Consider the following 27323-nt stretch of genomic DNA (forward strand, 5'->3'; position numbering starts at 1 on the left):
AAATTATCAAAAAGCTCTGCCCTTTCATCTTAGGGCTGGACAAATCTGTCATGGTTGGTTTCTTATTTTTCCAATCTTACGTTCAGTTCTCTATATTTCCAGTTTGCAGTTTTTAAAAAGTTCTCGTGAGAATTTACCATCTTTTTAGTGCCTGCAGTGACACATGTTTATATGCACCTTTGCCTAATATACCCATTTTAGCAAAGCAGTTTTCCCTAATACAATGCATTTTTTATGTGACCCTCACTACTGCAGTATATGACTTTTTTTTTTTAAGTGCACTTTACCCAAGTATATGTGTTTTTGTACATATTACTTGGCTGGAGAACTGCATTGCAAAAGTTAGAGAACTGTGAATTTTGGAAGAGAACTGTGTTTTGGTTCATGTATTGATTTGAGGAGTTTGATTTATGTAAGTTTTAAAATGTAAACTGAATCTAATTTCTCTTACATCTGTACCTCATCTCATATTCATACACAGACAGCCTGAGATTTATTCATTTTGTCTTTTTATCTCTAAGTCCCACAAAGTATCTCCTTGTCTTCTAACTTGTTCACAGAGGTAAAGAATCGCATGTCTCCTCTCTCACAGACTATGCTGGAAACTGTAACTAGGCAGTGAATAGCAGTCTTATGTGTATAGATCTTTGATTATGGGAAATATATGATGTAAATATTTATAGATCTGTCGGGGGGGGCTGTGATTATGAGATGCCCAGGGCCCACTAAGATTTTAACCTGTCCCTGATCATATATGATGGTTATCTTACCAACATGGCTACAGGAATGTCCTATTGATGAATAAAACTGAAAGAGAGCTGAAAGAAAAAGAGGAAGGGAGAACTGGGTAAGTTCAAAAGAGGAAGTGGTACAGTCAAGGATTCAGAGAGAAGCAGCATAGGGCAGACTAGTGGTGCAAAGCCTTCTGGGAGGAGATTTTGGGGTTAGCACTCTTCCATCTACTCATGGAGCTTCTTTAACTACTAACCTCAAAATTTGGGATCCCCTCCAAACCAGTGCCAAAGTTTTGCAGTCCTTTTTCAGTGGAAACCCAATGTTTGACAGTGCTCCCAAGCTGTGTAATTGTTACTCACATTGGGGGCAGGGGGCCATAACTATCACCCCCAAACCCAACATTGTCCAATTCACTCCAAACATGGGGTTTTTGCTGCAAAACTTTGGAACTGGTTTGGAGTGAATCAGGCAGTGTTGGGTGTTAACTATGAACCCTGGCTTAATGTATCAATTTCTCAGGGGAGGGGGCACTGCAAAACACAGGGTTTTCACTGCAAAACAACTGCAAAACTTTGACACTGGTTTGGAGCAGATGCCAAATTTCAGGGTTCGTAGTTAATAAAGCTCACTCAGGCTACAGCCTTGGCAGGAGTTATTTCCATACATTCCCAGCTCATTCCCAGTTGCTAAGCACAAGAATTGAGCCATCTAAATGTTTCTACTCTGGAATTATATGTCATTAGCTTTTTAAATTCTAATGCCAGCCAAACATTATTCATAGTTTGGAGCTTCCAGGCAGCTCATATTGCTTGCCCAACAGATTAGTGAAAATGATTAGAAATCTTGAGTGTTTAGATAATCATGTGGATGGTCTTTTGTTGTGGTCATTTGCTTAACAGCAGTCCCAAACCGTTTCTTTCAGCAGAGAATAATGGTGTTGTAATGGATGCCGAACAAGCATTAGACAAAGGAAAGCTTTTGCTCCAAAGAGTCTTTTCTCATTCCAGATTAAAAATGTGGAAGATAACGTAAAGGGAAGCAGAAATGGGGGGGTGGTGGTGGAGTGAGGCTGAATGTAAAACGTGAAGCATATTAACTGGGTAGAAAGAATTTGAAGGTGTAGCTCTAGGTAGGATATGTTGAAAGCCGGGACCTTCAAAGTGGCTTTCTCTGAAATGTTCCACATGCAGATAGGCAGAGCTTTATAGTCTGAATATGTGAATGAGATGGTGGGGAGTTGGATATGTTAGGCACTGGGGATGTTTTTGAACAAGCCAGGCCAGTACAAAAGGTTTGGGTTCTACTTGAACCAAGATGGAACCAGATTGTTGGTGGTTAAAACCAAAAATGTGACAGAACACCTTTTAAATTGATTGCCGGGGTAAGGCTGAGAGCAGGTGAGAATCATCCAGTTTGGAAGAATTCCCCCAGGGATGACAGAGGAGTTGTCTATGGTTATTTAAATAGGGGAGGGCTAGAACTAGATAAATGGCAAGTAAAAGGTGACATGATGGAGATATATACAAGTAAACGTGTACAGAAAGTGCACAGGGAGATGGAATAATTCTAGAACTTGGGGCCATTTCAGGAAGCTGAAAGTTGTACGATTCAGCACACATGGAAGTATTTCCTCACACAGTGCATAGTTACACTATGGAATTCGCCCCCACAAGATGTAGTGATGCCAGTTACAGATAGGTTGCCGTGTTGGTCTGCCATAGTCAAAACAAAAAATTCCTTCCAGTAGCACCTTAAAGACCAACTAAGTTAGTTCTAGGTATGAGCTTTCGTGTGCATGCACACTTCTTCAGATACACTGAAACAGAAGTCACCAGACCCTTCTATATAGTGAGAAGGTGGGGAGGGGTATTGCTCAGAAGGGTGGTGGGAATGGGTGATTGGCAGATAGCTGTGATGAGCCTGTTGATGACTCTTAACGACTGCAATAGGTCTTACAGGAAAAAGCAAGGGGTGAAAAGGTGAAAAATGGCTTTGTCATGTATAATGAGATAAGAATCCAATGTCTTTGTTCAGACCAGGTCTCTCCATGGTTTTAAGTTTGGTAATAAGTTGCAATTCAGCAGCTTCTCTTTCCAGTCTATTTCTGAAATTCCTTTGTAATAGAACAGCTACTTTGAGATCTTGTATAGAATGTCCTGGGAGATTGAAGTGTTCTCCTACTGGTTTCTCTGTCTCGTGATTCCTGATGTCAGATTTATGTCCGTTTATCCTTTGGCATAAGGTTTGGCCTGTCCTTCAGCTCTCTATATTGGACAAATAGGCCAAACCTTACGCCAAAGGATAAACGGACATAAATCTGACATCAGGAATCACGAGACAGAGAAACCAGTAGGAGAACACTTCAATCTCCCAGGACATTCTATATAAGATCTCAAAGTAGCTGTTCTATTACAAAGGAATTTCAGAAATAGACTGGAAAGAGAAGCTGCTGAATTGCAACTTATTACCAAACTTAAAACCATGGAGAGACCTGGTCTGAACAAAGACATTGGATTCTTATCTCATTATACATGAAAAAGCCATTTTTCACCTTCTCACCCCTTGCTTTTTCCTGTAAGACCTATTGCAGTCGTTAAGAGTCGTCAACAGGCTCATCACAGCTATCTGCCAATCACCCATTCCCACCACCCTTCTGAGTAATACCCCTCCCCACCTTCTCACTATATAGAAGGGTCTGGTGACTTCTGTTTCAGTGTATCTGAAGAAGTGTGCATGCACACGAAAGCTCATACCAAGAACTAACTTAGTTGGTCTTTAAGGTGCTACTGGAAGGAATTTTTTGTAGTGATGCCAGGCCATTTGAATGGTTTTAAAAGAGGGTTCAACAAAGTAATGGAGGGTAAAGCTGTCTGTGGCTTCTTGCCATGATGGTCCTGTTCTACCTAATATGAGAGAGAGTATTCTGTTGGATATCAGGCATCACACGTGGGGAGAGCACTTTTACTCCTGAGGGTCCTGCTTTCAGGCTTCCCACAGGCATTTGGTTAGCCACTCTGAGGAGAGGATGCTGATCTAGATAGACCTTTGACCTGATCAGAAGAGTTCTTCTTAGATTCTTAGGAATTTTTTTTTGCCTTGGGAGACTTCTGACTTAATATGGCAATTATATGGGTGTTAAGATTTGAAGAGAACAATGCAACTGATTTTTCCTTTGTGTTCTTTGAAAGATATGGTTTCTAATCCTTAAAGATAGTGGAATTTTTGAAGAGTGTGGCTATATCAGGAGACATTATTCATGAGACTGTTGTTTCGGTACTCTACTTACCAGATAGGAAGTGTGCAAGCAAGCCAATATTGTTTGGTTTATCAACCCATAGGATGGGTTAATATAACCTAATGCCAGTCATAGTCCGAGCAGTTCCATTGAAATCAATGGACTTCTCCTACTAAGATCCATTAGTCTTAACGTGTCTACTTAGACTATGTCTAGCATTGGATATCACCAGTAGAGAGGACAAGAGAGGAAAAGGACACATTCCTGTCCACACAAAAGTCCATTGTATCAGTGGAGCTGCAGCATTGGATACAGCCCAATTGTTTAGAAGGAGACCTCCCTGATGGCTTGAAAACATTATCTGAACTTGAAAGTCCGTTTTATTTGATGTTTTTCTATTGCCGTTATATTGCTCTGTACCTTTAAATTGAATTACTGCAATTCAGTCTCCCTGTAATGAGCGCCACCTGGGAATGGTTACTTATGCTTCAGGTTTCATGCAACTGGTAGCAGTGGTTACATATCCTCATGACCACTGCTCCTTGTGCATTTTTCTAATCTATGGGGTATGTACCTTTGTCCTTCTTATTGTAGTTAGAGCATATGGATTGTAATGTGTGAAGTTTATATAGCTTGCATGTACACAGGTCATTGTTTCATATTTGAATTCTCTTGTAGTTGTGCTGAAGAAGATTCCAGAGAAACAGTCATTTTATCTGGGATCACTGTCCTACGTTGTTATTCAGTTACTACTTTGGCCCCATGAATGCCTAAAAAGTTTTACCTCTTAGCCCACAGGATAGCACCTATTACTTTGTTTCAACCATAGACTTATTATACTTTTACAGATTTTCAAAGATTGACAGACGTGTGTTCATTTGTTTTCAAATATATTAGAGAATTTACAAGTGTACACATTTGGTTTTTGTTGTACTAAGTAATGTATATTATGCAATAAGAACTACAGTGCTATCTAGTATACTGGTCTTCATTTTGCTTGTGGTGTTTGTTGTGTTAAGTTTGCAACACAGGTTGTTTGTTCTGTGTTGGTGAAAACATTATCTGAACTGGATGGTGGCTCCAGGAGAACTTTTTTTTAAAAAAGAAACCTGTCTTGCATCTTTGTACAATAAGGGTCAGTGTTGGGAGACAAAGAATTTATGAGACCCATTGACTGTAGGTAATCATTGATCCAAAGTTATATTCTTAATTCTGCTTTCATGTGCACCATTATAAATGGCAGCATGAAGTCTGGAATAACTGTCAATACAAAGACACTGGAGAAACATTCTCGATTTCCCAGGAGAAACATTCACCTGTTTTAAAACCACACAGGCAAGTGAAAGTCATTATTAATCCCAGAGTGTGACAAGCCATCAGCTGAGTGTCTGTAATTAAACATATGACATTGCTGTGTTCCTTACAGGGGGCACTTCATTGTCTACAGAGAGTCCAAAAGGGATAATCAGTATGTTTCTGGAGAAATAGTAATAGGAGCCAGTATAAATATATCCCCACCACATAAGGACAAAAGGATTACACATTTGTCAACCTACTCTTCCGATTGGAAAAGGGCAGTAGAAATAGATTAGATGACCTTTTAAAATTCACTTCCATTCCTAACATTCTGGGAAATAGTGTGTGCTATAATACCAAAATAGGCACAGTATAACTTTCCAACAGTAGTATGTCTAGTGTGAGGAGTCTGACAATCAAATATACAATTTCTACACTTTAGGAACAAAAGGAATCTTCCCATGTAATTTAGAAACATGGAATCAAACATTAGGTGATTGGAAGCCCAAAGGAGGTTCACAATCTGGAACAAAGTGGTGGTACCTATCCTGGTTTGTTCGCCTATTTTATCATAGAATCTTTGAGCACACTGGATACAGAGACAGAACTTTGTCTGTCATGAGTACTAATAATCGACAGACTGTCCTTGCATTTAGCTGGTACATAAATTATATTCGAATGATATATGTTGACTGCATTTGTGTGTAACACTAAATTGTGATTTGGTACTATGTGAATAAGCCTTCGGCCACACAGCCTTCTCAGGAGTTGCTCTGAGAAGTTGCTTCTGTTTTCCACTAGCCCATGGGTTCTTGTTATGTCCAAACAGGGACAGACTGTGGTTAGTTTTTGTATATTTTGTCCAAACATATGAACTTTAGATTGTGGTTTATGATCCTGGCTTGTTCAAATAAACCATAGTGAAGACATATCATAGTTCCCACTTCAGGCTTTAGACCTCTTCCTTGCAGCTGTACAAGAGAAAGGAGGGAGGGGAGAAGCCAGATAGCACACATAAAAGTTTAGCATTACAGTGGTGCCTCACAAGACGAAATTAATTCGTTCCGCAAGTTTTTTCTTCTTGCGAGTTTTTCTTCTTGCGAAGCACGGTTTCCCATAGGAATGCATTGAAAATCAATTAATGCGTTCCTAGGGAGACCGCCTTCAGACCAGGTCCGGGGACAGTCTGAGGGCTGGCGGGGGGAGAAGGACTTTTCTCCCCACCGCCAGCCTTCAGAACAGCCTTCTGAAGGCTGGCGGTGGGAAGAAAAGCCCTTCTCCCGCCGCCAGCCTTCAGAAGAGTTCCTGCAGGGCTGCCTAGGCTGCGGATAGCAGCCTGCTGCCCGGCGTGAGGGGCGCTCTGAAGCGCGGGGCAGACATTCGCAGCTTGGGGAGCCCTGCAGGACTTCCCCGCAGGGCTCTCCAAGCTGCGGATAGCAGGCTGCTGCCCCGCACGAGGGGCTCTCTACTTCAGAGCGCCACTCGCGCGGGGCAGACATTCACAGCTTGGGGAGCCCTGCAGGACTTCCCCGCAGGGCTCTCCAAGCTGTGGATAGGGGCAGCAGGCTGCTATCCGCAGCTTGGAGAGCCCTGCGGGGAACTCTTCTGAAGGCTGGCGGGGGAGAAGGGCTTTTCTTCCCACCGCCAGCCTTCAGAACAGCCTTCTGAATGTTGGCGGTGGGGAGGAAAACCTTCCTCCAACCGCAAGTCTTCAAGACAGGTCCGGGAACAGAGGAGAAGCGCTGCCGCCTTCCCCTCTGTTCCCGGACCTGTCCTGAAGGCTTGCGGTGGGAGGAGGGCTTTCCTCCCCACCGCCAACATTCAGAATGCTGTTCTGAATGTTGGCGGTGGGGAGGAAAAACCCTCCTCCCACCGCAAGCCCCAGGAACAGAGGAGAAGCGCTGCGCGCCTTCTCCTCTGTTCCCGGACCTCCCACCGCAAGCCTTCAGGACAGGTCCAGGAACAGAGGAGAAGGCGCGCTGCGCTTCCCCGCTGTCCCCGGAGATTTCCCTATGGGCTTTCGTCTTGCAAAGCAAGCCCATAGGGAAATTCGTCTTGCGAAGCCGCTAAAAATCGGAAAACCCTTTCGTCTTGCGGGTTTTTCGTTTAGCGAGGCATTCGTCTTGCGGGGCACCACTGTACATGAAGCAGGGCATTATGTCTAATTCAAGGAATATTTTGCTCATGAAATCTAGGATCATAGTATCATAGGGCTAGTGGAAAACAGAAGCAACTTCTCAGAGCAACTCCTGAGAAGGCTGTGTGGCCGAAGGCTTATTCACATAGTACCAAATCACAATTTAGTGTTACACACAAATGCAGTCAACATATATCATTCTAATATAATTTATGTACCAGTTGGTAGAGACCACAAGGGTCATCTTGTTCAACCCCCAGCAATGCAGGAATCTCTTGCCCAATGTGGGGGTTGAACCCACAATCCTGAGATTAAGAACGGATCTATGCTGGTTGTCTATAACGTTTAAAATGTGTTATTAAAATGTGACACTAGAGGGTGCTGTAGAGCAGCAAGCCTTCAGTAATGGAAAATTGCACTGAGAGTTATATAGCGTTATATTTAATGACGTTTTTACAGATCAATGTCGATCCAGCCTAAGAGTCTCATGCTCTACTGACTGAGCTACGTCCTATATAGTATATCTGCAGCTAGGTATCTTTAATCTAGCAGTCCCTACCCTGCTAAACAGTATACCAAGTGTAAAGCTCCTCTAATTAAAATCAGGGCTGAGCTAACACAGAGAGGGCAGGGTTATTTTGCAAACATTTTGGTTGATCCTTGTGACAAACCCCATCTTCTGATGTAGCTCAACAGTGCCTCCTAGCATGTTTTGGGAGTTAATAGACATCCAGTGAAGCTGAACGTTGGAAGTTTCAGGAGAGATAAAAGAAAGTACTTCCTCATGCAGTGCATAGTTAAATTATGGGACCAGTTTCATAAGGGGACAGTCATGGCTACCAACTTGGATGACTTTAAGGTGAAAAGTCATGGAGGGGAAGGTGCTAACCATGATGGCTGTCCTCAGTTTGAGGCAGCAATGCTTCTGAATACCAGTAACTGGAAACCAGAAGAGGGGAGAGGGCTTTAGCGCTCAAAACCTGATTGCTGGTTTCCCACAGGCATCTGGTTGGCCATTGGCCTGATCCAGCAGCCTCTTTTTACATTCTTACACTATCCTCTTCAGTTTACCCTGAATGGATAACTTTCCCCTGTATTGTCCTTAAATGCACATTCTCCAGTTAAGCTCTTTTCTACAATAGTTCGGTAGTCTGAATTGGCCACACCTTTTGTAATGTAAATTCATAGTCATTAGGGAGGTGGAACTAGTGTGTTGGTAAATTTCTGGTTGGCTACATGGACCTCAGACATGGAATTTATTTTGCCATTGGACAACACATTGGTAGGACATCACAGGTATGCAGAGCTTCCTTTTTTAGCAGTCTCCCACTGCTCTTGGCTCCGCATTCATCTCAGGGCATACTGGGCATGCTGCATGGTGAGCAGGCCTTTCATTCTGTGGTCTCAAGGTGAACAAGTCACTTGAGTACTACTTTGAGAGGTATAGAAGCATCTCCCTTTGGAATGAATGGTCTAACCATGATGCTGCAGTGTGACAAAGCAGCATCCTGATGAGAGAAGAGAAGACTATCATGGCTTTTATGGATGGCTCTGCATCTCAGTAGGTTTGTACTGTTCATGGGCATATTTGGAGTGTGCAGAACTTTTTTTTTTTTTTTTTTAAGAGCAACACTGCAGGCAACACACTGAATATCTTCCTTTTTCAAGTATCTACTTGCACAATACATTGAGATTTAAAATATTCCAGCTGGAGAGGTTCCTTACCATAGATGTGGGAGGGAACTTAACCAGCTTTAGGAGACCTTAATTATCTAATTTAATAAGAGGGTAATTTATATTCTACAGTGAGTTAAGTTGTGATACTAATTACTTCTACAGTTCCAGTAAAAGATCAGCCTTAGGTAGCAAATGCCACAAAATCTATACTTAAGTTTTTCCAGTGTGGAAAGTTAATGAATAATGTACTCTAAAGTGTAGTTACTCTAGACTACAAATTTGTATATTTTGTTTATTGAATCAAAAAGGTAAGTATTTCATTCGCTACAAGTATGAGTTAAGATGGAGGTGTTGCCTTCATTATGACTCTTCACTTGTATGATGCATCGAGGAATATTACAAGGCAAAAGCACTGCATTTGGCCAGCAGGGGCGATGGTTGGAGCAGGGTGTTTACCTGTTTCTGGGGATGAATTTCTACAACTAAACCCCTTGTGTGGAGGAGACACTGTTTCCCACTGTTTCTCCACTATCACTGTGTGTGACAAGGAACTAGAGATATATGCTGCATGTTCTGTCTTACGAGTTATGATCTCACTGTTTTAGAATTTTAAAATGGCAGATGCTGACTTGCACCATATCTGTACAGCTCAGGACACCAATACCTCAAAGATTGCTTCTCACATGAAATAACCTGGACCATGCAATTGTCAGCTGATACTATTCTCTGTGCGCATCAAGTTCAGAGTTGATGTAAATGTGCAGTCAATAGAGACACAACCATTGATTGAAGGTGCATAGCCCTATATATACCAGGAGCACCTCGACCCCCATTGTTTAGCCCGGACTTGGAGGTCCAGCTCCAAGGGCCTTCTGGCAGTTCCCTTATTGTGAGAAGTGATGTTACCGGGAACCAGGCAGAAGGCCTTCTTGGTAGTTGTGCCCTCCTTGTGGAATGCCCTCCCATCAGATGTCTAAAGAGATAAACAATTACATTACTTTTTGCAGACATCTGAAGGCAGCCCTCTTTCAGGCAGCTTTTAATGTTTGATGTTTGGTTGTGTTCTTTTATATTCCGTTGGAAAGTGCCCAGAGTGGCTGGGGCAGGCCTGTCAGATAGGTAGAGAACATGAAATAAATTATTAGTATTAGTATTAGTATTAGATACTGCATAAATGCATTCCATGCATGCCGTCCCTGTGCCACCCATGCCTCCTCCCTGTTTTAATCACACCTCCGGCATATCTTCAGCGGATCAGCTCTGCCAGCAGTGTTTCACCTGCATATCTGTCATGGCAGTAGCAAATTTCACATACTGCTAGCCCGGCAGGGCTTCCATCAAATCCTATGGCACCTTATTCAGTGGTTCCCGAGCATATTTTTGCACCCTAAAACTCTTTTTCATTATTAACTTTATTTGATTGAGTATGATAAATAAAAAACGTTAGACCTTGGTCAGATGAACTGTTACAAACAATGTACAGTGGTACCTCAGGTTACAGACTCCGCTAACCCAGAAGTAGTACCTCGGGTTAAGAACTATACCTCAGGATGAGAACAGAAATCGTGCGGTGGTGGCACGGTGGCAGCGGGAGGCCCCATTAGCTAAAGTCTTACCTCAGGTTAAGAACAATTTCAGGTTAAGAACGGACCTCCGGAACGAATTAAGTTCGTAAGGTACCACTGTATAATCAAACTAAATATCATTTATTCTGTTATAGTGTAGCACACTAAAGTCAGAAAGGAATTGCTTTTGTTTGCATTCTAGAATAGTAGCTTTATTGGTATGTGGTACCAAATAAAATAAAATCCTCTGAGCATGACTCCAGGGGGCTTACTTCTAAGTAGATCTGCATAGAACTGGGAATTCTAATTATGCTGAAGATTGAAGCAAGGCCCTCTTTATTCTGGACTAGTCAACTCAGGACACTTTTGCTTCTGGCTCCAATTGTCCTCAATCCTTCCACTACCTGCTTTCGGCCCTCAACACATTACAGGGGGAATACAGCTCTCAACAGAAAAAATGAGCCCAGCCTTGCTTTGTATAAATAACCTGATTCACAATCACTAAGAAGATGTTGAATTGCCACTCTACACCTTAAACCACAGTATCATTTAATATGGATTAGCCAACTGTTTAACTATTGTGTTAAGTAGTTGAAACTGTCTTTTATTTACCACTCTTCTAAAGCACATGGAAGAGCCCATCATTACAGCCTCCTATTGATTCTCGCCTTTCTTTTGGACTCAAGTGCTCCAATATGGATTGAAAATGCCGTCCATTGAACGTTCAGAAGAGTGAGAATGCTTTAACCATACTTTGACCAAGGTTTTTTTTTTTAACTGCAAAACAGTTGTTGAAGCATCTTAAATGATTACGTTAAGTGAGCTTGTGGAAACCTAACAGTCAGTTCAGTCACACATATTTTGAGAAAATATCAAAGGTTTGATCAGGCTCCACAGCAAGAATTAAAAACTTGTTATCAATGGCATATGAAAACTATTCAGAAAAGGGTCTGTTCTGAAAGCCTGTTTGATTTCATTCTTGTCATACTGAAATGTTTTTTGGAGAAAATGTCTGAGCTTTTCATCAGCATATTTTTATCCAGGTGAAGAACAAGCATCCTGTTTAGTATTATCCTGGGGAATCTGATAATTTAAGATACTCTTTTCAATTAGTCACAGTAGTCCCCTTTGGGAATGTGCCTGACCAGTATCTCCTAAACAGTCCATGGACTGAAAACTGATGAAGGAACTAGAGGACGGCTTTTATAAGGCCAGAATGCTAAGAGCAAGAGACTGACAGCAACTTTGTTTTTCCTCTCATGTGACATCATAGCATGCCAAAATAGGTGGGATATTGGAATGGTATCGCTACCCTGCTTCCATTTTTATATGAGGAATGGCTGTTCTGTTTACCTTCTGCTACAGCTCCCTTCCTCCCTAATTATTGGTCATGCTGGTGGAGACCAAACAACATAGGGCCACAGGTTGCCATCCCTGTTTTATACCCTGGTCTGGCTCCCTGGCAGGTAAAGAGTTTAGTAAGGAGCAGGTGTGTTGGCAAATGCATACAGCATAGCACACTCTTAATAGTTCTAGGTTCCTTGTTATGGAAGCCATATTAACTTTCCACAAAACGGATGGCATAGTCAGATGTTGCTGCCTTTGCCTTCACCATGTATAACCAGAGATCCACAATAAGAAAGAATGGTGTTAATAGAATTCTAGGTATACATTCTCTGAATTAAGTGTCAATGTTTTTCTTTTGTAGGGAAGTTGATCAGGATTCTGATGGCCATATTAGCTTCAAAGACTTTGAATCGGCGATGAACTATGGACAGGATAATTTGTCAGCGCTTCCTCTCATCTAATGAAAAAACTCCATAGCCAAGGTTTTCTAAAATCTACAAAACATTTTCCATCAGAATCCTTTTTAAACAAATCAAGGTAGATATGCTGCCATGAACAAGCTGTCTTTTGAACCTTCTATGGAATGTATTATGTCTTTAAACATATATTCTGTTTTTCCAATAAATTGTTTTTTGACTTCTGCTTGCTTTACATTTGCTGATTTTCCTCTTCATTAATATTGTTAATATGAGCAAAGCCAGCAGATGCAGCTGATTTGTTTAGAAGTGAAAAGGGGCAGTTTTTTATACTGTGAATGAATCCATCTATATAGAACAGGGGTGCACAACCTGCAGCCCTCCAGATGTTTCTGGACTACAACTCCCGTCAGCTCCAGCCAGCCTAGCCAGTGATCAGTGATGATGTGAGTTTTAGTCCAGAAACATCTGGAGGGCTGCAGGTTGTGCACCCCTGATATAGAATAACCACATGCAACTCAGGAAGGGGGTCTGTGGTATTATCTGTCTAGATTTTTATTTATTATACATAAATGTACATTGTTTTCAAGCATTTTCAAAGTGCTTTACAGAAAAAATACAAAAGATGAGCACATAATCTGTAGTCTGGTTGTCCAAAAAAATATTCTTATGTGGCCCTTTGTATGCCACCTTTCATCTCAACGAGCTTTGTTGGTAACAATCCTGTACAGGGGAGTAAGTTCCAATGAAATCAGAAGCCCTTGCTTCTAAATTCACATGTGTAAGATTGCTGCTGCTTCTTTGGTGATCACTCGTAGCAGAGTAAGATTGTCTTCCATGAACACAGTTTTAACAGTGAGTCTGTAAGTGACTGTTGTTCATGGTGAAGGTTTGCCAAGCGTGCCTTCCTCTTAGCGTGTTTTTCCCTTTTGTCCTGAGTTCAAGCGTCTTGAAAACCCACAACACCTTTGGTAAAGGCTGTTCTCTAATTGGAGCGTTCATAGGCCAGTTGTCTGTGTTTATACTACATTTTTTTAGATTTGCCTTGAGAGTCTCTTTGAAGTGTAATGCTGGTGATTTGCCTTGAGAGTCTCTTTGAAGTGTAATGCTGGTGGGTCTCGTTGACCCACCAGCATTACACTTTCCATTTTTAAGTTCGGAATAGGGTAGTTGCTTTGGAAGATGATAATCAGGCATCCGAACAACATGACCAGTCCAATGAAGTTGATGTTGAAGAATCATTGCTTTGACACTGGTGATCTTTGCTTCTTCCAGTACACTGACATTAGTTTGCCTGTCTTCCCAAGTGATGTGTAATTTTTTTCTGAGATGGAATCTTTCGAGGAGTTGGAGATGGCGTTTATAAGTGGTCCGTGTTTCACAAGCATACAGTAAGGTTGGTAGTACAATAGCTTTGTAAACAAGCATTTTGGTTTCCCTGCGAATGTCCGGTCCTCAAACACTCTGCACTTCATTCGGGAGAAAGCTGCACTGCTAGGCTTGCAAATAAACCTGAGTGGCAGGTTAAAGAGACTCACTCACCCAATGACATCCCTAGAGCTTCACAGCGGATGTAAACCTGGGTTTCCCACATTCAGACCCATACGTTAGGCAAAGGACTGCACTTGTTTTTATTATCATCTGCCGTAATAATGCATAGCATAAGTCCAGCACGTCTTGAGTTCCTTGCTTTGAAGCCAAAACCCATCTTCTGGGCTGGCATGGCAGCAGCTGTTGGTCCTGGTATGTTTGCACTTGACCCTTGACCTTGGTCACAGCATAATGGCTCCACAAATGGGTTGCTGCACAAGCAAATCAGTGCAGCCTTCATGGCTTTCCTGGAATTAAGGGAACAGCTATCTGCATGAACCAAACTGCTCTAGATCAGCTTTCCCCAGCTAGGTACTCTCCTGATGCTTTGAACTACAACTCCCATGCTGGCTGAGGCTGATGTGATGCAAACCATCTGCAAGGCATCAATATTGCCTTAGCCCAACTAAATATAATGTTTAAGGATGGCCTGCTAGATAGAACCCAATGCCATTATTCACTGGTTCTTCAGTCAATTTCTAATAGTATTTTGTTCTCTGACATTCTGAAATGGTATTAAAGAATGTCACACCTCTTGTCATTTACTTTAACATTGGAGGGAAAGTTGTGTCCAATCATCCATAGACAAACGTGGACAACACCCGCATGCCGTTGTATATCGTAATTCCCAGGTTCATCTTTGTTGCATGTTTGGAGATGTCAAGTGTGAAGAGGACACACATGCTCCCACCAGCAAACATGCCTGCAGCTGGAGAGAGCAAATCAGCTCTTCTCTGAGAGAGTTTGGCAGAAGAATAACATTGTTTGCTATAACTGTGTTCTGTGTAGTATTGTCTTGACAGACAGCTCAAGCAAAACTTCACAGTTCTTTACTCATAAATGAGATGTGAAGTTTGACACCAAATGAAGATATCCAAAGAAGAACTAGGACATTAAAGATTCAGCACTTGTCAGAAGGCCTCCATAGTTAAACAGGAATTGCTATGACATTGCACTGTTGCACTTCAGAGCAACTCAGATTTCTGAAGATTATTGTTACCTCTGGATCTGAATGACATCACTTCTCATTGAAATGGCAATCTGCCATCTCTCACTTGAGTGACTTGCTTATAATATTTCTCTTGCAGTATGGTTTCAGATGGAGGTCTTCAAACTGTAGCTTACAGCTACCACTACTAATTTTTTTTTTTTACTTTTCAGCACATGGAAAGGTCTCAGTACACATAATGAGAAATATCACAGGAAAAAAAACTAAGAAAAAGTACCTTTGCTTCATCTTTCAGCCCCATAAGAACAGCAGACCCATCAGAAAAGCAAACACCAAATCCAAACATTTGAAAGCTCACTTCTTTTCAACTCGCTTCTGAGGTTAGGCTGGCCCTCAAGTGCAAGAACGGTTGCTGTCTATCTGAATAGGAATCTTTCAAAAATCTGAGCATGGGTTGAAAAGAGACATTGAAAGACGTAGGACCACACCTGATGTTCACCTGTGGGGATGCCTCCTCTCATTTACTTTTCCTTTCCTTAGGCAAAATATTTTCATATTAGAAGTGTCTGGATGCATGCTATCCTGCCAGGAAGTTTATTTTGATTTGTTTCTGATAAGAAAAAGTTCTTCATTATAAGTTCACTTATGTACGCACTGCTTAATATAGTGATGATATTTATATTATCAAACAAGGTCTCAATAAAACAATACCAAAGCAAAAAAGCTCAATACAGAATAACAAGTCAATATGTTGAAGTATCTTACTCCGAGGCATTAATTTGTGGGGTACTCCAGGGGTTGCCAGTCTTTGTGGGTTTATGGGCACATTTGCAAAGGAGAAACACACACACAGACATATGCAGCCAAGCACACATTGCAGCCTACTCTTATTGACTGTGATCAAATGGTTTTTAAAGCCTAATTTCAGTGGCAGAGGCATACAGTGGTGCCCCGCAAGACGAACGCCTCGCAAGACGGAAAACCCGCTAGACGAAAGGGTTTTCCGTTTTGGAGGCGCTTCGCTAGACGAATTTCTCTATGGGGTTGCTTCGCAAGACGAAAAAATCTTGCGAGTTCCCGCGGTTTTTTTTTTTTTTTGCTTTTCCTCCCCCTTTCCTAAGCCGCTAAGCCGCTTATCAGCTGTTCCGCTGATAAGCCGCTTAACAGCTGATCGCTAAAAGCCGCTAGACCGCTAATCCGCTAAGCTGTCAATGGGCTTGCTTCGCAAGACAAAAAAAACCGCTAGACGAAGAGAATCGCGGAACGGATTCTTTTCGTCTTGCGAGGCACCACTGTATATCTGCAACCTGCAGACGCCATATATCTGCAACCTGTGGACGCCATGTTGGGGACTCCTGGCCAACTCCATAATCATCTTTCCTATACTACAGATACCAGATTATTTTGAGCAGAGGTGCAGATGCCCTCCAGACTCAAACACTGAGGGATAGGGAATCTGTGACCATGCTGATGGGAGCTGGGATCCAATATCATATGAGGTGCTGCAGATTCCTTATCCCTAATTGTGGCAGTACTCCGTACTAGCAATCTCAAGCTCAGAGAAGCAACCCAAAATGGCCATTATGAAGGCAATGGCTGGTTGTAAAGTGGTTTGTAATGGGGAGGATGGGTGCATAAACAATCAACCACACTTAAATAAAATAAAAATAAAGCAGCAAAACCAGGAGTTCTACCTAGTAGGAACACATCTGTCCCTTGATTTCCCTAGTTTTCTTGTCCTTAAAATGAAGGGAGGAAAGAGAAAATTCATGTAGTTCAGTGAACAGATAGTGAAATTTGGATTAGGGACGCCTAGATTCAAATCATGCCTCTATCAGCCTCATTCTATATTATTGCTAGTAGGGAGTGCCCAGAAATGGCCAGGTATCTGTAGAAACCAAAACATATTATGATTTTTAATGGACAGTGTAATTTGTGAGTTTGGACATGTTGCACCAAAAATTGGGTGAAGTCAGTGCAAAATCATGTTTTGTTCCAATATTCTCAACAGCTGGCCAAACCTAGACCAAAAAACAGGAAAATCATGCCTAAGTCATGTTTTGGTCTGCAATCTTAATTCAAAATGGCCAAATGTTGACATAGACCACCATCCTCATCTTGGGAACACTTGTGCTGAGTTTGATTGAAGGAATGGGTTTCCCAAAACCCAAAAACTGACTGTGCAGGCAGTTTTAAACTGCACCAAAATCCCTATTTTTCCTTAGCTAAAATGCATAAACTTGAGCCGTTGAGCAAATGCATAACAAGAACACAACTCTCTCCTTTTATCAGTTTGTGACGTCAAGGATGACCCTGACTATACCAGTAGAACAGAGAAAACACGTTTGTGCCTTATCTTATGTTCTGACCACAAAGACGCGCAGACCCACGTCTGGGAATAACGCCAGAGTGTGTTCTCGGAAATGGTGACCTCTGGCTCCAAGATAAGAGTAGGAACAGGAATATCCTTTTATGGTCAGGAGTGCAGGAAGGAAATCCCTTTTATGGTTAAGAGTGCCGGAGCAGGAACATCTGTGATGTCAACCTGCGTGTACAAGCTGACGTGGCTGGGGAAGGGGGAGAGGGTGTCTGGAGGATATAAATATTGCATGAAACTTCTCATTTCTTTGGACTTGCTGTGGACTCACCACGCAAGTGCCTTCTGCTATCCGGAGAGCAGAATAAACTCTTTCTTTGAACCAACTTCGGTGTCATTTGACTTCCTTCCTCCTGTCGCGGAGCAACGCAGACCCAGTCGGTGAACTCCAATAAGGCTACATGATGATTGCACATTGAGAGGTGACTGAACCCACACCATAAAAAAGTCACAAAAACCATGGTTTGGTCCACCCATCTTGATTCAAAATGGTGTCCAAGCGGTGATGAAGTCCACCGGCCCCAACTCAAGAAACCTTGTGCCGAGTTTGGCAACAATATCTTGAGAGGCAGCTGAACCTATGCCCCAAAATGAGTGAAGCCATGCGAAAGCAGCGTTTCAGTCTGCCATCTTGATTTAGAGGTACAGGTGGTGTCCAAACATCGACAAAGGCAGCTGAACCTATAGAAGACAAATGGACAAACCATTTCCCAAAATATATAGCAGATTATTATTATATTATCATAACCATCATCCCACCCTTTGCTCCAAGGTGGGTTATAAGCATTTAAAACACGTTACAAACTTTGTGCCAGGATGTGGGAGGCCCCATTAGTGAAAGCGCACCTCAGGATAAGAAGGGTTTCAGCTTAAGAACGGACCTCTGGAATGAATTAAGTAACCAAAGGTACCACTGTATATGTGTTGGAAGCTGCCCAGAGGGGCTGGGAAAACCCAGTCAGATGGGTGTTTTGTTTTTTGTTTTGTTGTTAGCCTCAGTGATCTGTCTATACAGTAGTATTAGTAGTGACCTAACTCAGAGATTGATTGTAGGACTAAACAGAATATGGGCCCCTGAAATTAATTTGTTTGATAGCTGTGGTCTAAACCACAGAGCCTAGGGCTTGCCGATCAGAAGGTCGGCGGTTCAAATTCCCGTGACGGGGTGAGCTCCCGTTGCTCGGTCCCTGCTCCTGCCCACCTAGCAGTTTGAAAGCACATCAAAGTGCAAGTAGATAAATAGGTACCGCTCTGGTGAGAAGGTAAACAGCGCTTCCGTGCGCTGCTCTGGTTCGCCAGAAGCGGCTTAGTCATGCTGGCCACATGACCCGGAAGCTGTACACCGGCTCCCTCGGCCAATAAAGTGAGATGAGCGCCGCAACCCTAGAGTCGGCCACGACTGGACCTAATGGTCAGGGGTCCCTTTACCTTTACTTTAGAAGGCTCCAGGTTCAATCTCTGCCATTTGCAGGTAGGGCTGGGAGAGAATCCCGCTGGAACTCTGGCCAGCGGCTGCCAGTCAGTGTAGACAATACTGAGCTTGATACACGAATGGTCTGACTTGGTGAACGGCAGCTTCCTATGTTCCCTACATGTATTCCCCCCTCCAAGACGGAAACGGCAGTAGCTAGAAACACATTGCTTATTTGCTGAGTTTTATTTTAGGCAAATTAACATGCTAGCACAAATGTAATTGGGCTTATTTTTAAAATCCTCCTGATGATGCTTTGGTTTGCCTTGTGGGATCGCAGATAGAAAACTAGCATCTGGTGTTTGAGGCTGCTGGGGATTTGCACCATATTATGTGTAATAGCTCCACTGTAAATAAACAAAATGAATAATTAAATGAGTATTAAGGTGGCCCGAGTGATAACATTTTAAAAGCATTCTCTGCAGAGGAACTGGTGTTATGTTTTTTAACACAGGGGATGCATTCCTAGTTAGATTTTGCTAAGGGGTCCCCTTTACCTTTCTGGACATGAAGCAAGGTGAATGTCCAGGCAGAAATCTAAAAGGTACACTAATCGGAGTATTCAGCCTTCTAGTGCCTAGGAGAATGGTCTTGCAGTCAGAAAAATAAAGTACCTCTCCGTGGAATATGCAATGGAATAGATTTTGTATGTTATGTTGGCTAAACCCAAATCAGTAACTGTGTATGTTATGGAAATTCCCATTTTGGTGTTTTATAGCTCTTATTTAGGAAAAGTGGTGTTTGTTTTTCTTATTTATAAAAATGTAATAAAAATATTTAAGGGAGGGGAGAGAATAGTCTGTGCAAGGAGACAAAAACGTATATTAAAACCATAAGTCTCATTAATGTTAACTTACTGGACAAACATTATATATTTCTTAAAAATACTAGTTGCATTTGTATACCATACTTCTCAGAAGGAACTCCAGTGTGGCTTATTTGTGCTTTTTTCCCATTTAATCCTCACAACAACCATGTGAAGTGAGCTAGACTCAAGGCTTCCCAGACAATTTTGTGATCAAATCACCTTGATTCGTGCACAACTGTCTCACCGCTTATTCCACACTGTCTCACAAAATGCCTGTGAATTGCCTCTGATAGAATTCAGGAAGCCAGCAACTCATTTATAAGAAGCAAAGGCCTAGGATTAAAACCAGCCTGAAAGCTTTGGCTTTGAGCTAGCATCTCTACCAATGCCACATGTAGAGGAGACGGTGATGTAAAGGCACTCTGGACATGCTCAGGAGCACCGTGTTCTTACTAGCCTTTGGCACAACCCTCTGGTCACCATGCCCTCAGGTAGAAATTCTAAGCATACTCACCAAGACTTACGGAACTCAACAGGGCTTGCAGCATCAGAATAGGATTGCACTATATTTCTGAAATAATTATATATTCTTTCCCTTGTTTACCCCCGCTGCCACTTTCCTTCCTTTCCCCTATTATTCAGCCCCTCATAAGGATAAGTGGCATATCTGGCTCCACTAGTATATTGAGGCAGTGAAGCTTCTTCCAAATATAGCCTCTCACCTGGTTACCTTAAGTATAGGACTGCATCCTAAAAACACATCATAATATATGCAATACCTTTTATTCATCGCAGTTGTGAAAGAATGAGTGTAGGGATCTTTCCAAAATATAACCTTAACATGCAGCTAATTCTGTTTTTTAAATGATGATAGAATATTCAGAAGGGGGAGGAGCAATTATAGATCCCCCCATCTATTATTAGAAATGTTTAAACCCCTTCTAAACTTTTAAAAGCCAGGTATTCTGCCTCCTGTAATATCTTCATTCTCTTTGGCAATAGGACCACCAGTCTTTAGATACCCTGCTACACAAAATGTGGCTTGCCCATTGTTAATCTGCTGGCAAGGACAAAGTATTTTTAGAGCTGTCATTTGCAAAACGGTACCGGACCTTTATTGGTCTTCTGATTAAAAGAGGTTTTAGTTTGGATCCGTTAACTTGCATGTTGTGCTTACCAAGTTGCGTGCTCCAGTTCGGAATCATAATGAAACAGATTCTTGGGATAATCATAATGCTAATTTGAATTGATCCTTTGGAGATTTGGGTTTAGAGATATGCCATGAAATCGGTCGATTAGCATGAAAAAATAGAACCAAGTGTTATTCTTGGATTTCTCAATGGACACGAATGCTGCTGAGGACCTTTTGAGATACCATATCTCAGAAAAAAGAAAAGAAGAGAAGAGAAGAGAAGAGAACAGAACAGAAGAGAAGGTTGGAGGGAAGGGGGGAAAGAGTTAAGTCCACAAAAATTCATTTAGGACTTAATTTTCAGCCAGAGGATCCTAGGTCACAGACAGTCTTGTAACCGTCTTAGGGTTGAGCTAAATAAACTTCAGCATGTAATTTCTTAAAAGAGTTTTGGGACATATCCTTTGACCTGCAGTCCTGCCCCCTAATTTCCAATATACAGTGTTGATATATGAGGCTGTCGCTCACACACTGCTATAGAAATGCATTCCTACAACAGGTGCACATATGTGACACCGTATATTAGTCTGTCCTGCTCTGCTGCCTGTCAGCTGTGATCCCATTAGGAAAGGTTACTGCCAGCAGCGATGGCCAACACGATGCCCCCCAGATAATGTTGGACTCCAACCCCAATCAGTGTTGGCCAGTAAGAACAAAGGAGACCTGCTGGATCAGACCAAAAGCCAGAGGCCAACAGTAGGTGGAACAAGAGCCATCACGGGCAGAACCAAGTAAGTCTACTTTTGTCTCCCTCCTCCCTCCTGCTGAGTTGTACAAGTGCATACCCTCCAAGTATCCATCTTTTCCAGGGACAGTCCCGGAATTACAAAGCCATCCCAGCTTCTGATTTGATCCCAGAATGTCCCTGTTTCCCCCGCCAGTGCCAACACAACCAAGTTCAGAGAGTGTCAGGTGTGCATGCAGGAGCCAAGCCCTGTGACCAATAGGACTTTGCAGGACTGGGGCCTTCCTAAGTTTGTTCTGAAGAGGCAAGGTGTGGCCTCACAGGTGAGGCCGATTGGTAACTCACTGCACCTGGTGGCAAGAGCTGGGAAGGGATATAAGGTCAGCATTTCCCTCCGGCTCTTTGCAACAGCGCACGCTTCCTGCCTTGCTGCATTTGGCTTCTTGATCCTTGAACCTCAGCTTCTTGACTCCTTGCTTCCTGGCTCTCTGATCCTCGGACTCTTGGCTTCCTGACTCCTGATTCCTGGACCTCAGTTCTGCTCCCACCCCACCATCTTTCCCCTGGTCCTGACGTCCCTTGCCGGGACTTCAGTCGCCCGTGAACCGGACCATGACAGGGAGAAGGGTGAGCTGGCACTTGCCCTGAGCTGCAGTGGCGGCAGTGGCAGCTGAGAGGGAGCATCTCATTGCCTTTCCATCGCCACCGCCAGCCTCCTCCCTTGGGCAGCTCGTAGCAGCTGCTGGAGAGCGGGCGAGCAGGAGGAGAAAACAATATTCCCTCTTCTCATTGTATGCATTTGTTGGGATACTTAGACGTGCAATTCTTCTTGCTCGATTCAATTATTTCTTTTTTGCTATCTGCCCATTGAACGCATTCACAACTTCAGAATTTCTCAGGAACAATAGCGGGGAGCCTTGATGGTTCAGTTTCCCATCCCATAAATTATGGAAGGGAAATGCATTAATCCTTTAAGTCCGTGCATTCCAAACCTAACAGTAATGGAAGCTGAGAAAGTTAGGTGGGGCTGCAGTTTGACATTATGACAGCTTGCCTTTCACAATTGATTTAGAAACTGCTTCTGATTCTTAGGAAAGGGCAGGGTATCCAATCTGACATCGTTTCCTCCTGTTAGGTAAACTTAACTTGAAATAACAGCTGCTTCCCAATGTATATCAGGAACAGAAATATCTATCCCCCATTTGTTTTCCCGGTTTGTTTCCATGGAGCTGGAACAGTGGCATAGCGTGGGGGGTGCAGAGGGGGCCGGCCGCACCGGGCGCAACATCTGGGGGTTAGGGTTAGGGGACGCAAATCCACAGGTTAGGGGGTGCAAATCCATGGGTTAGGGGGTGCAAATTACTTGCCTTGCCCCGGGTGCTGACAACCCACTCTACGCCACTGAGCTGGAACTCACCAGAACTCAGTTCCAGCACCTCTCAGGTGGGCACCATTGCCATCCTAAGAGAACAAGAGAGGTGTTCATGGCGAGTTCCGGCACCTCATTTTCTAGTAAAATAGCATTGGGGTTTCAATAGCTACTAGCCATGCTACTGTCCTTCCAGCGTTGAAATACACTCGGAGTTGAGAGTGGATTTTATGCTCTTTATTCAGCTCATAGTGGTGAGGAGGAATGGAAGTTCCCCCACAGTATCTGCTTTATATACATTATTTACACAATGGGCTACATGTGATTGGCTAATTCCGGGATTCTCCTGTAGGCCAATCAGGTTGTGGATTCACTTCCATCTGGAGCTGGATTGGGTGGCTCCTGCGGACCAATCAGACTGCTGCATTGTTCTAGGACCAATCAGACTGCTGCATTTTGGATCCTATTCAACTCAGTACATAACACCCCTCCCCTCTAAATTCCAGTCCTGCCTGGGAGGTTGCATTCATAGTCCTCAAGGTACGCCGGCCGCCTACGTGTGTGTTCAGTACATAACAAGCGTAAAGGCAGAATGCCTCTGAATACCAATTGCTGCCCATCAGCAGTACAGCCCACCACCAGTTAGCTCCTCGGAACAGATTGAATCAGCACCTAGGTCTGTTGGCCACAGTCTTCCCTACTATGGCAAGATGTATTATATTTCTATTTAAATCATAGTAATGAGAGAGGGGAGACAAATGCAAATTGTTTGCAAATCTGAGTCCTCACTTTTGCGATGTGCAAGTTGCCACCTTAATTTGTAGACTGAATCACACGCATGGGGGGGGGGGTTATGTCATGTTTAACTACATCTTTACAGTAGTCCTATATTTAGGGTGCACTGCGGTCACGAGTGCAATTTCTTTGAACTCAGTAAACATGTTTAAAGGTAAAGGTAAAGGGACCCCTGACCGTTGGGTACAGTCGTGGCCGACTCTGGGGTTGCGGCGCTCATCTCGCTTTATTGGCCGAGGGAGCCAGTGTACAGCTTCCGGGTCATGTGGCCAGCATGACTAAGCCGCTTCTGGTGAACCAGAGCAGCACATGGAAACGCCGTTTACCTTCCTGCTGGAGCGGCACCTTTTATCTACTTGCACTTTGAGGTGCTTTCGAACTGCTAGGTTGGCAGGAGCAGGGACCGAACAACGGGAGCTCACCCCGTCGTGGGGATTCGAACTGCCGACCTTCTGATCGGCAAGTCCTAGGCTCTGTGGTTTAACCCACAGTGCCACCCGTGTCCCTAAACATGTTTAGGACCATGCTTAATTAATTGCTCTTGGGGAAAGTACAGGGGCAGGGATCTGAAGGAAGGAGAACACTCTGTTTGTTATCTGATCTCTGGCCATGGAATCACAGAGTCGGAAGGGTCTTGGTGACCTTTCTAGTCCAAATCCCTTCTTGATGCAAGAAAGGCAGAGCTACAGCCTCCATAATAGATGGCTGCAAGTTCTGCTTGAAGACCACCAGTAAAGAGAGCCCACCACCTCCCTGGTTAATTGGCTTCATTGCCCAAGTGCTCTTACCGTAAAGAAATTTATCCTAATGTTCTGCTGAAATCTACCCTCCTGTAACTAGGGCCCACACATTCATCATACATTGAAAGCACATTTATGCCACTCATCGCTCTCCCCCTCCCACCCAAGAATTCTGGGAGCTGTAGTTTACTAAGGGTCCTGGGAATGGTTAAGAGACTCCTATTACTCACCCTGAGCTACGGTTCCCAGGGAAGCAGGATTGATTATTAAACCACTCTGGGAATTGTAGCTCTGGGAGGGGATTGGGGTCTCCTAACAACTCTCAGTACCGTTAACAAACTACAACTTCCAGGATTTTACTGTTAAATTGGTATAATAGCGCTTTTATCATGTTTTTAATATTCTTTTGGGAGCCGCCCAGAGTGGCTGCGGAAACCCAGTCAGATAGGCGGGGTATAAATAATAATTTATTATATTATTAGTAGTAAATGTATGCTATGGATGTGGCTTTATGCTCATTTAAGCTTTGCCTTGCCTTCTGGAGCAGTAATGAACAAGAGTTCTCAGAGTGAAACGGAAGCCATCTAGAAAGAAGAATAAGAAGAAGAGGAGGAGGAGGAGGAGGAAGAGAAAGAAGCAGCGTATTTGTATCCTACCCTCCTCCAGAGAGCTCAAGGTAACACATATTGGGATATTTACTTTGGTCCTCCTAACAACCATCAAATCAGCAAATCAGGCAGAGAAAGAGAGTGAGCGATTTGCCCAAGACCACCCAGTGAACCTCTTGGCTGTGCAAGGATTTGGCCCAAGTCCAGCATTCTCTTTAACATTTGCTAATTCACATTACAAACAGAAGGCCCCACGTACCCTGCTATTAGATGTACACCCCCCAAATACACACAATGAGGCCAGACTGGGCCAAGATGTCTGACAGGCGGTATCTGTAGGAGTTGTAAACAATCTCTAACAAAGCCCTTTCCAGCTTGTCGTTTGCAAGAGATCTTTTGTATACTTTTGACCAGCTTTCATGCGCACCTGCTACCTGTGCTCCTGCAGCGTTTTATTGGCACATGTTGAAAACAGCGGCTCACGCAGTCAAGTGCATAAAACAGGCAACTGTCATTTTGACTCTTTTCCTCCGCCGCTTCGCTCTGTTCTTTGGAGCCATTGCGGGAAGGCAGAATATCACTCAGCGCGTTTTAATCTGCAGGAAAGGGTTGCCTACGGAAGACGTTTTGAAAAGTGCACGGAGCGTTGCTTAAGAAAAGGAAAAGGTGGATATCGTTGAATCAAAGCTATTGGGGCCTAGCCTTGTTCTTAGATGGGGCAGGGGAGAACTTAAAAGTATTTATGTAGAAAAATTATCTCTAAAAAGTCAGTGACAAAGAGCTGGTACAATCAAATGCGCTTGACCCTCCCCTTTCTGACACAGCTTTGATGCAGACTATAGCTCTCATTGGCTTTGGCCAGTATAGCCATTCCCAGTGGGTCTGATTGGATTTGTAGAGCAAACCATCTGGAGGGCACCAAGTTGGAGCCAGAGGACACAACAACCTTCTCTTCCAACTGACCTCCTTATTTAGTTAGCTAGTTTAGAACACTTGTATCCCATTTTCCTTGCTTTGAAGGCATCCAAAGCAGTGTACAAGATACACATTAAAAAACACACCAAACCAACGCCTTTTATCTATGCACAAGGTCGTGTGTACAGTCTTAGGGTTGCCATATTTTGAAGAGCAAAAAGGAGGACTTCCACTTTTAATTATGGATCGCTAAGATGACTCTCATTTTACGTACCCATGAAAAAGAGGACGTGTCCTGGGAAAAGAGGACATATGGCAACCCTAAGAAGGGAAGGCATGTGTGCAGTTTTTGTATCTATCCAACCCTCCCTCTCCACTTGGGCTGTATACACATCGGGCCTTTAAAGTACCTTCAAAGCACATTGCTGCCCCACCTGCCATTCTGGGAACTACAGTTGCCAGCGCCCACAAGAAACTACAGTTCCCAGTAGTGGGTGGGAATGTGCTTTAAAGGTCTGGTGTGTTTGCAGCCTTGGTCAAGTAACACCGAGCTCTGACCATGGCAGCACTTTTTCCAGCTGCCTTGTTCCTGGAAATTGCTGCTAGCTATGCTCGTGATCATCCAGTTTGACACAGTTTTTCACGATCAAGGTAGGGAACCTCTGCAGAAATTTCAGCAAGTGTAAGTCTTCAGGCGGGACGCGGGTGGCGCTGTGGGTTAAACCACAGAGCCTAAGACTTGCCAGTCAGAAGGTTCGAATCCCCGCAACGGGGTGAGCTCCCGTTGCTCGGTCCCTGCTCCTGCCAACCTAGCAGTTCGAAAGCACGTCAAAGTGCAAGTAAATAAATAGGTACCGCTCCAGTGGGAAGATAAACGCCGTTTCCGTGTGCTGCTCTGGTTCGCCAGAAGCGGCTTAGTCATACTGGCCACATGACCTGTCTGCGGACAAACGCTGGCTCCCTCGGCCTATAGAGTGAGATGAGCGCGCAACCCCAGAGTCGGTCACGACTGGACCTAACGGTCAGGGGTCCCTTTACCTTTACCTTTAAGTCTTCAGGCAAGCTACACCTGCTGGAATTCCCTCTATTAAAATTGCAGGAGCACTGTAATGGCTGTAGCTCATTGGCAGAGAATCTGCCTTGCGTGCAGAAAGTCCCAGGCTCAGTCCTCAACATCTCCAAGCAGGTCTGGGGAAGAGCTTTGCCTGAAATGCTGGATGGCCACATCCGGTCAGTGTAGACCATTCTGAGCCAGATGAGCCTAAGGTGTGACACAGTATAAGGCAGCTTCCTGATTCCTGTCAGCATTTTTACCTGGCCATCCTAGAGTAGGGGGAATGTGATTGGAATATTTGTTTTACTCCCTTTTCTTTTTTTAAAAAAAGTATCTATCAAGGGGTGTGCAATACATTATGA

General features: G+C 43.4%; 1 protein-coding gene and 1 long non-coding RNA gene across 3 annotated transcripts in view; one reads left to right on the forward strand and one right to left on the reverse strand.

Moving 5' to 3' along the window:
- The window catches only part of EFCAB11 (EF-hand calcium binding domain 11), a 59240-nt gene extending 46597 nt beyond the window's left edge, over nucleotides 1–12643 (forward strand). Inside the window, exons 6-7 of one of the 2 annotated variants that reach the window (XM_081866824.1) lie at nucleotides 11271–11377; nucleotides 12354–12458. In XM_081866824.1, the coding sequence (XP_081722950.1) occupies nucleotides 11271–11349 (79 nt within the window). In that variant the 3' untranslated portion in view covers nucleotides 11350–11377; nucleotides 12354–12458. Of the gene's footprint in view, nucleotides 1–11270; nucleotides 11378–12353 lie in introns of both variants that reach the window. The other variant, XM_081866823.1, reaches the window with a different exon arrangement.
- The window catches only part of LOC309344993, a 165213-nt gene extending 142261 nt beyond the window's left edge, over nucleotides 1–22952 (reverse strand). The window contains exon 1 of the long non-coding RNA XR_014157965.1: nucleotides 22917–22952. This is a non-coding gene — a long non-coding RNA (uncharacterized lncRNA). The remainder of the gene's footprint in view (nucleotides 1–22916) is intronic.
- Between the last annotated feature and the right edge of the window lie 4371 nt (nucleotides 22953–27323).

The sequence above is a fragment of the Podarcis erhardii genome, assembly GCF_964252035.2.
Source record: "Podarcis erhardii genome assembly, chromosome: 1".
Taxonomy (NCBI): domain Eukaryota; kingdom Metazoa; phylum Chordata; class Lepidosauria; order Squamata; family Lacertidae; genus Podarcis; species Podarcis erhardii.